The 10,792-nt window shown below is 30.4% G+C and overlaps 1 protein-coding gene across 1 annotated transcript; it reads left to right on the forward strand.

The window, feature by feature from the left end:
* The first annotated feature begins 8,975 nt into the window (after positions 1-8,975).
* Positions 8,976-9,848, forward strand: LOC114283138 (uncharacterized). Its single transcript, XM_082919644.1, has 3 exons — positions 8,976-9,148; positions 9,287-9,412; positions 9,503-9,848. Exons 1-3 carry the CDS (start codon positions 8,976-8,978, stop codon positions 9,846-9,848), a joined length of 645 nt encoding a protein of 214 aa, XP_082775770.1.
* The last annotated feature ends 944 nt before the right edge of the window (positions 9,849-10,792 follow it).

The following is a 10,792-nucleotide window of genomic DNA, read 5'->3' on the forward strand; positions in this document are numbered from 1 at the left end:
CAAGAACTTTCACTAAGATCCTCTTACTATAGGACTTTATAAATGAGGAGGCAAAACAACATTCACTAATAGTTAAAAAGATTTTAATGTAGTAAACAACTCTAAAATAAATCAGCTATTTTTTAAAGATAATTCTGATGAGCCCATATGACTTAATCAACAAATTAATACGACCAAAAAAAAAAAAAAAATAGAGACGGAAGAACCGCTGCTCGTTTAAAATAATTCTCAAACTCCATTACTTTATACGGTGAATTATATTAATAGTGTTTATAATTTGAGACTCGTGTCATTTTAATTTTTAAATTTTTAATTATGACGTATTTGATCATAAATTTTAAATGTTATTCTAAATAAGAATAATTGAAGATATCATTAATCAATTTCAAGGATAAAGTCGTCAGCTTGATAAAATATAAATTAATTTGATAAAAATAAATGTCAAAAAGATATTTTTAAATTTTTTAAAATTATTTCTACTCACTAAAGATAAAATTATGTAAATTGATAAATCTTTTACACATTTATTTATTTATTTACTTTACTAAATTAATTTTGGGTAAATTACACTGACATCCCCTGAGGTTCATATTTATTACAATTCCCCCTCATCTTTTGAAAATTGAATCTCCTTCCCTGAGGTTTAAAATTTTATTACAATTTTTTCCCTCAGCAATTTAATTTTTTTAAATACCAATTTTGCCCTCACTGGGTAAATTACATTGACACCCCTCACATTTTAGAAATTACAATCCCCTTCCTAAGGTTTAAAGTAGCATTACCAATTGCCCCCTTGGTTAGTTTTAGTTGGAAAAACAGTTCATTGAAAAAAAAATTAATTAGAAAAAAATTTATTTGAAAAAAAAAATAATTGAAAAAAAATTTAGTAAAATTTTTAAATTTCTGTTTAAAAACTAAAGTAAACACATTTTTTGAATTTACGTTTTTTTCTCAAATTTACAAACTGAGATAACCATTTATAAATCAAAAAAAATTATCAAATAAGTGTTTATGACAGCTTTTAAAATTTTTGTAAATATAACTTAAAAACTGAAAACGAAATGGTTACCAAACAGGTTTCAGATGGTAAAAATGTCGTAAAATTAATAAATAATTAAATAAGTTACCAACGTAAGAAATGACTTATCAAAAGATTCTTAGGCTATGTATGATTTGATCTTTAGAAATTTTTTAAAAAAAATAAAAATTAATTTGGTTAAGAAATAAAAAATAAAAAATAATTATCATTTTTATATAATTTTTATCTTTCAAGTGGTTAGATTTAATTTTTTAGGAAAATTTTTTATCTTTCGAGTGGTTAGATATAATTTTTTGGAAATTAAATTGAAACAACCATACGTATGTATATAACCTGCCTAAAAGTTAAAATGATAATTACTTTTTACCCTTGATTGATAATTATTTTTTATTTTTTATTTCTTAACCAAATTAATTTTTAATTTAAAAAAATTCTAAAAACTGCCTAGGAATCTTGTGACAAGTCATTTCTTACGTTGCTAACTTATTTAATTATTTGTTAATTTTACGACATTTTTACCATCTGAGACCTGTTTGGTAACTATTTCATTTTCAGTTTTCAATTTATATTTACAAAAATTTTAAAAACTGTCATAAAAAATTTGTTTGATAATTTTTTTGCTTTATAAATTTTTGTCTCAATTTGTAAATTTGAAAAAAAAATATAAATTCAAAAAATGAGTTTACGTTAGTTTTTAAACAGAAATTTAAAAATTTTACTAACAAATTTTTTTCAATTAATTTTTTTTTCAAATAATTTTTTTTCCAATTAATTTTTTTTTTCAATTAATTTTTTTTTCCAACTAATACTAACCGAGGGGCCAATTGGTAATGCTACATTAAACCTTAGGGAGAGGATTGTAATTTCTAAAATGTGAGGGGTGTCAATGTAATTTACCCAGTGAGAACAAAATTGATATTTAAAAAAATTAAATTGCTAAGGAGGAAATCTGTAATGAAACTTTAAACCTCAGGAGGATAGATGTAATTTCCAAAAGGTGAGGGGGGACCTGTAATAAATATAAATCTCAGAGGGTGTCAATGTAATTTACCCATTAATTTTTCTTATGTATTTAAATGATGATTGTTTAATGGGTGGTTATTTTTAATTTCATTAAATTAGTTTCTATTTTTTTTAAAACCAAATATGGTAACAACTTTGATATTACTATTAAACCAATCAATTAAACCAAAAAATCTAAAACTAAAAACATATCATATATTAAATATATCAATTACATATTAAAAGCCTAACAATCACCCATTGCATGATCATCATCTAAATACATAATAAATATTAATTTGATAAAATTAACAAAAAAATAAATGTATAAAAGATTTATTAATCTTACATAATTTTATCTTTAGTTGGTAGAAATAATTTTTAAAAATTCAAAAATATTTACTTGACATTTATTTTTGTCAAATTCTTTTATATTTTATCAAATTGAAGATTTTACCCTTAAAATTAGGCAATGATATCTTTAATTGTCCTTATTTGAAACAAGATTTAAAATTCAGGATTAAATATATCACAATTAAAAAGTTAAAAATCAAAATAACACAAGACCTAAACTATAGAAGACTATTAATATAATTCACCCTACTTTATATTTCCTTCTTACCGTGCTAATAATTTCAAGCAATTATTTACTACCAGTTACATCATTCGCATATAGACATTGAAGTTATATTTACTTCTTACCGTGCAAATAATTTCAAGCAATTATTTACTACTAGTTACATCATTCGCATATAGACATTGAAGTTGGTGGTTGTGGTGGTGGTTGTTGTTGTTGTATTTGTTTTTCTTTTACAGAAACTATTGATTGAAGAAAAACAGAGACGAAGAGCCAAACCCCCCTTTTATCGATGGAATGGAAATTATGATGATGATGAGCTACATTATTATTATTATCCTTATTGGCAAATATAGAGATTGAAGAAGTTGGTGGTGTTGGCTATGGCTTTAGAGACTAATTGAAGAAAAACATACAACAGCGAACGAAGATAGAGCAGCCCAAACTGACGCGAGAAAGATCACAATATCATTCTTCGCTTTGATTGTTCATGTGCATACTGCAATGTCCTCTTTGATTGTTTGTGTTTCTCTCAATGAAATTGATATTTTTTTTTTCGAAATTCGTTCTGAATGATAGTGGATTAAACGTCCGTTTGGGAATTGATTTGATTTTTTTTTTTTTTTTGACTTTTTGTAAAATGACGTATAAAAAAAAAAAATTACCTTTTTAAAAAAAAAATACTATTTTTGCTAAAACACTACATGTCAAACAGCGCCTCATTCAAGAAAGTCGGATGAACTTGGCATTTTAATAAAAAGCGATGGCAAATGCTAATAAGTGTTACATGGATATTATTTAATCAATAATATTGTACTTATCATATTTATATATCACTTTTAATAAATCACCTCATGTATACAGTTAACTCATGATTGTATAATGGGTTTTGTCACTTATATTTATCTCAAAGAAAAATGTTTGGGGGCCCTAATTCTGTGGCTCAAATGGCCAAAACGACGTCGTTTTGGCCATTTTGATGTTGTTTTGTACTCAAAACGACGTCGTTTTGACTATTTGAGCCACATTTGAGCCACAGAATTTGGGCCCTCTACCATTGCTCTATCTCAAATGATATGATAACCCATGAAGTGAATATGTTTTGAAAATATATAAAAAAAATAAATTAAAAAAATAAATTTTTTCAATAAAAATATATTAAATTTAATAAAAAAAAATCTTATATTTATTAAACATCTTATTTTTTTTACTTATGCACTTGTTAGAAAAGACCAAATACGATATAAGGGAATCAATGGACTTGTGACCAACCAGATTGAACTTAAAATTAGATAATTTAGAAAAGTCAAAAAATCATATGCGTGCGGCAACGGGTAGGGGTGTAAATTTGGTTTGGTCCGACCTATGTCGGGCCTCGCGGGCTTTCGCCAAAATTTAGGCCAGATCGGGCCGGCCCATAAGCCAGAAAATTAGGCCTAGGTCCAAGCTCAGGCTCAGGGGTATTCAAGCCTTGGACGAGCCGGTGAGCTGGGCCTGGGCCTAGGCTCGGGGGCGGGCCTAAACAAAATTTTTTATTTTTTTATATTTATTTTTCCTACCAAAATTGTATTATTTTCCACTATAAAAAAATACTGGGTCTCGGACGGGCTAAGTCCCGGACCAAACCTTGAGTGGGCCTTAAGTCGGCTGATAGGCCAGGCCCACAGGTCTGGCTAAGTGAGCCAGGCCGAACATCAAAATGATGGCCCAGGCCTTAGCCTAGGGTCTCGGGCTTGGTTTGGGCCCAGGCCCACCCCAAGTTACATAAGATTTCGGGCCACGGGTCATTTTACACTCCTAGTAAGGGGGCATGAATCGGCCTAATTGTGCCCAATAATAGTTATATATTGAAAGAAAATAAAGTTTTTTTAATTTTATTTTAAATAAACCACATTTATGCCCCCAAGAGGTATTAAAATTAGGGCCTTATAATGTGTGATTTTCGGGAAATCCTTACAGGTGCATAGCTTATGCACTGTACAACAAAAATGTATAATTTTATTATAAAATTTTATAATATTAACTATAAAATATGCCATCTCATTACAAATTAAAGTAATAAAATATTTAAAATTTTATAATTGGTGTTACAAAGTTTATGGTTGGTTACAACATTTTTTTTTAATGTTAATTTATAGCGAGATTATACATTTTGTAATTGATATTATAAAATTTTATAATAAAATTACATATTTTATAATAAAGTGTATATAATATGTACCCTTAAATGCGCATCATAGCATTTCCCCTGATTTTGAAGTACATGTATGTTAAATAGATTCATATGCTTTTAACTTATCCTTTATCATTTTTCAAAATCCACCTATAAATCGTAACATTTAGGCAATTAATTCACAAAATAATTATTATTTATAACGGTTACTTAATTTTCAGATTACCTTTTTCCTTTTATTTATTTATTTATTTTTAGGATAAATTATACAAATAATTTCTGAAGTTTACACACCATGTCAACTTGGTCAATGTTATTTTAATTTGCTCGATTTTATTTCTTAATTTAACGGATTATGTCATTTTAGTCCAATAAATAACGATTATTAAGTTTGGTAGACGAAAAGTTAAACTATATGTCAATTTGGTTTATATAGTTTACACAATATGTCAATTTGGTTCCTATCAAAATCGAGCAAATTAAAACAATGAGGACCAAATTAACACATTGTAAAAACTATAGAGACCAAATTGACACATTGTGTAGACTTTCCGACCACTAAACTGAACAATCGTTATTTATTGGACTAAAATGATACAGTTTGTTAAATTAAGGGACAAAATCGAACAAATTAAAACAATATAGACCAAATTGACACATCGTATACATTACAGGGATCATTTGTATAATTTACTCTCGTTTTTTTTTTTTTTTTAAATTTTAACCAAAAGCTTAGTGCCATGAGAATGGTTTCCCATCCAATAGTTGAACAATCAAAACCATTACTTTTGGCTTCAATTTCTTTGACTTTTAAGTATTTAAAAAAAAAAAAGAAAAAAAAGAAAAGAAACTCCCACAACATTTGGCTTCGATGGCTTTGACTAATAAGTATTTTATAGGGAAAAAAAAAACAAAAACTCCAACTGGTCAAAAAGGGAAAGGGTCGTAGGAAGGATGAAGAATTACAAAGGAGGAGTTGGGGGACATTCATAATTCCCAATTGTTTAGATTCAAATGTAGTGCCAAATATCAATCCGACCAAATTGATTGATTGCCACAATTGCAATGTAAAGAGTGATTCGGTTGGTTTGTCGAAGAGAAAATTGCTAGTGTCTGCCAATCAAATTTTATGGATAATTTACAATTGGATCACCCCCAAATCAAGTCAAGTCAACCACTATAGGTTGATGATGGGATGTGATGAAATAGTTCAGTTCCGTCATCATGGGATTATCTTTTTTGTTTAAGATAACTGCTCTCGAGTGGGTGATTCTCAGTTTGAGTTACGGACTCAGCTTTATTTGGAAGGTATGATTTATTAATTTTTATGTAAATTATTTATAAAACAGTAAATTTATCTATTAATTGTAAGTATGTAATATAAAGACATTTGATTTCATAAAAATAAATGGTATGTTTTTTAAATTATATATATCCTCTATTTCATTTTAATACAAATGTGATGAAATTATATAATTATAATTATCGAATCAATTTGATTATTTAAAACATAAACTGATCGAATTATTAATGTAGGCGCAATGATCTAAACTAATGGATTGGAAACTATATATATACATACATAGGGAGATTTATTAGTAGAAGTAGATTAGAAAAGAAGAAACTACGTGGTGCAATAATAAAACTCAAATTCGAGCAATATGTTGGATAAGTGAGCGTCTTATCTTAACATGTGAACCCATTGGTTTTTCCGTCATGGATTGAAGAGGAAAAAAAAAAAAAAAGGAACAATTCAGACGTCTTTCAGAAGTTAATCATGGCATGTTAAGAAAGAATGGGCCTAAGCCCAGACCCGTCATAAATGGACTAAACTTAAAAGCCCAGGACTTTCAAAACTGTGGCCTTATTCATCTTGGGTCAATATCATTTAAATAAGGGAAAATTATCAAAAAATCCTATTTTAAATTTTTTTATACCAATCAATCCATGTTTTTTATTTTTATTTTATTAAATCCTAAAGTTTACACTTTTAGATCTGGAGGTCCTATTTTTAGTTTTATTATATACTTTTTTGACCATTTTACCCTTATATATATAGCTGCTTGTTTGAATATGATTTTTGAGAAGTCAGTGATCTGCGTTTTGATTCCGGATTCTTTGCAATTTCTGATTTCTCTTTGCCATTTTCGATTTTTGATTTGGTAGTTTCTGAAGCTATAGATTGGGCGCGATTTTGCGATTATTGAAGCTCTAGGTTTTGCGCGATTCACAATTTCTGGTTTGTCTTTGCGATTTTCGATTTGCAATTTTGTCTGGTTTTCAGTCGATATTCTGGAGAAGGTTAGTTTTTGTTTGAGATTGGTGTTGTGATTTGTTCTATTCTTCATTGTTGTTCGTCATCAATTTTGTTCTTCATTGTTCTGTTCTGTCATTCTTCTTCGTTTATCATCAATTTTGTTCTTCGTTATTCTTCATCGTTTATCATCAATTGATTACGGTGATGTTTATATCATGCGATTAGTGATTGATTCGTTGTTGTGATGAAATCATTGTGTTCATGTGAAATTTTGAATGATGAAGTTTTGTTGCATCAGTGTTTGAACAAACTGTTGTTAAGCATTTAGTGAACTGGAAGTTCACACTATCAGTATATGAATTTTATAATTAAAATTGTATGTATGTGTGTATACTGTGAGCTTAAAATTTGTTGTATGTGGTGAATATTTGAACTATTTAAAAATCCTGATACATTTCATTGTGTTAGCAAATCTTTACGCATATGAATGTGATTGAATATTCAAATTATTTTATGTACTATTGATGATTTTGCAGTGTGATACGAGACAAATAGATTTTTTCATGTTGTTATTGTGCTGCTATGGGTCAAACATGTTTGTGATAAATGTGGTACAATCATTTTCCTTTGACAAGTTAGTGAAATGTGTGTGCAACAAATGGTGTGATTTGTCTGTTGATTCAATCACTATATTTTATCGACTGCCGGGGTATACAAATTGTCATTTCAATAACAATGAGGAATTGCAAAACATGTTATTGCTTGGTAAATCAATTGGAGTTGAACGAATTGATGTTGTTGTTGAGCAAAAAATGGGCACTGATAGACATAGTAGTTTAGCAAATTCATGCATTGAAGATGATGATCAAACAAATTTGCTTCGTAGATATTGTGCACACAGTGAGAAGGTTTTGTTGTCTTCAATTTGGGCAAATGATATTACACATGTTGGTCAATGTTTCACAGGAGGAACATTTGAGTTTCGTACTGTTTTATGCAAATATGCAGTGCAATATGGGTTTAAATTCAAATATTTGAAGAATGATTCACAACGAATTACTGCTGTATGCTCACATAGAGATGATAGGGGATGTTTGTGGTCTGTGCATGGTAGAGTCCAAAGAGCAAACCAATTTTTCTACCTTAAGAGATAGACTAAGATACATAGTTGTGGTGCTGATGTTCGTACTTCAAAAAATCCAAGGCTCAGCTCTGATTTGCTGTCAAATGTTGTATCTGAGCGTGTTAGGGACAGACCACTAACGCGCCCCACTGATGTGGCATATACTTTCAAGGCAGACTATGGACTTGATATCAGCTACCATGTAGCATGGTCAGGTGTTGAGAAAGTGAGAGAGGCTATGCATGGTGATTACTTAACATCGTTTGACCAACTGAGATAGTATGGCGATGCTGTTCAGCATTATAATCCTGGAAGTCATATCAATATTGATTATGATTTGAAGACTAGTCTGTTTAAATGGTTTTTTGTAGCATTTGCTGCGTGTATAAATGGCTTCAAATATTGTCGCCCTTTGCTTTTTCTTGATGGAACATTTCTAAAAGGAATATACAAAGGGCAGTTGCTTGCAGCGACAGCTAAAGACGGTAACCAAGGTTTGTTTAGTTTTTTGATGTGAAGTGTTACATTTGTATACTTTTTGTGTGTGAGTTGTGACTGTTAACATTGGTTTTGTTTTTAGGATTGTTTTCAGTGGCCTTTGCAATTGTTGATTCGGAGAGTGAATCGAATTGGTCATGGTTTCTATATGAACTGTCAAAAGTAATTGCTGATGATAGACGCATGGCATTTGCATCCGATCGTAATCTAGGGCTTTTGGAAGCAATGCCAAAGGCATTCCCATCAGCATATCATTGATAGTGTTTACAACACCTAAAGAATAATTTTAGGGACAAGTTGAAGGGTATGGAGAATGGTTTCAAGGAACACTTAATACGGAAGTTGGGTGATTGTGCATATGAACCTACTGTGACAGGTTTTCATGCATTACTAGAAGAGTTAAAGAGTGAGGGGAAGCAACGAGCATATAACTTCTTGTCAGGGTTAGAACTAGAACATTTGGCAAATGCTTACTTTAGGTAAAGTGTGTACAATTGTGTGTTTCATGGAATATAATGATGGTTATATGTACATTGTTTATATTTTTGTGTTGTTATAACAATGTGAATTGTTACGTATGGTATTAAATTGTGACAATTTTTGATGTTATGTGTTAGGGGACAACGATATGGCGAGATGACATCCAATGTTGTTGAATCATTCAACAATTGGATTAAAGAAGCACAGAATCTTCCAATAACAAAATTGGTTGATGCTATCCGGAATCAAATAATGTGTCAAATGTCAGAGCGAAGGGATATTGCAAACAAGTGAAATGTAATTATTTGCCCTACCTTTGAGACTAACCTCCAAGATTCATTCAATTCTAGTAGGTCATGGAATGTGAGTAAAACTAATGATGATGTGTTCGAGGTGCATTCGTTTCCATCAGTTATGGTTGATGTTGGACGCTGTGTTTGTTCTTGCTACCAGTGGCAAGTAAATGGATTTCCTTATGAACATGCTGTTGTGGCTATCCAAAGGAGTGTATATGATTTTAATGATTGTGTTGAAAAATATTTTCATGTAGAGAATTATAGGGAAGCATATGCAGCGGCTATTTTTCCAATACCATCTGTGGAGAAACCAGATTTTTGCTCTAGCGATTTCATCATATTACCTCCAATTGTAAAACAGCCAGCTGGTAGGCCGAGAAAGAGTAGAATACCATCTCGATAGGAAAAAGTAAGTCAAATCAGGTGTGGCAGATGTGGAAAAATAGGCAGGCACAATCAGAAGTCGTGTAAAGAACCAATACAGAGTTATATTGGTTGATGTGTTGGTGGACATTGTGAATTTCACATTCAGTTTTGAACATTTACAGTGTTTTTTTTTTTTTTTTAGTTAAATAAGATACCATTGTGAATGTTACATACATTTGCATTGGATACACATTTTATTAGTTGATACATTGGTGTACTTGTTTTGTATTTCGATATAATTTTTGAATAATTCTATGCAATTTGTCATTTTGTAGTTTTTTTTTTTTCATTTTGTATATTTATGAAATAGTTTGTTTATCAATTTTATCAAAACAAAATATTATCTTGTTACATATATACACAATATGTGTTCATGGATGGAATATGATATATGTTTTTGAACAGATTTGAGGTGTGGTAGATGAAAAAAGATGGGCAGCCACAATTAAAGTTGTTAAAGATCAAATAATAGAGTTCATGTGAATATTATGTTGAGTTGTGAGTATTGGTTCATGTGTTGGATATCGTTGTGAATATTATGTTGATTTGTGAGTATTTATAGAGCAGAATTTGTTTTAGATAAATAACATAGTGTTGTGAATGTTACATACATTTGCATTAGAAAACAATTTAGTAGTTCATGTATGAGTGTACTTGTTGGTTAGGGATGACAATTTAAACCCGGTCCGACGGGGACCCGATCCCTCGACGCCAATGAGAATGGTTTTTCCCCAAAAAATACCCCCGTGGGGACGGGGATGGTATTCAAAATTAAAACCCCGTGTAGTTTCAGGCCGGGGACGGTGATCAGTGTTCAAGCCCCGGCCCATCCCCGTCCCCGTCCCCGTCCCCGGCCTCGAATTTTCCCCGAAGCAAAATTACTATTTTGCCCCTCTTTCTATATATATATATAAATCAAAA

Source organism: Camellia sinensis, chromosome 1 (genome assembly GCF_055761805.1).
Source record: "Camellia sinensis isolate YWXY chromosome 1, ASM5576180v1, whole genome shotgun sequence".
Taxonomy (NCBI): domain Eukaryota; kingdom Viridiplantae; phylum Streptophyta; class Magnoliopsida; order Ericales; family Theaceae; genus Camellia; species Camellia sinensis.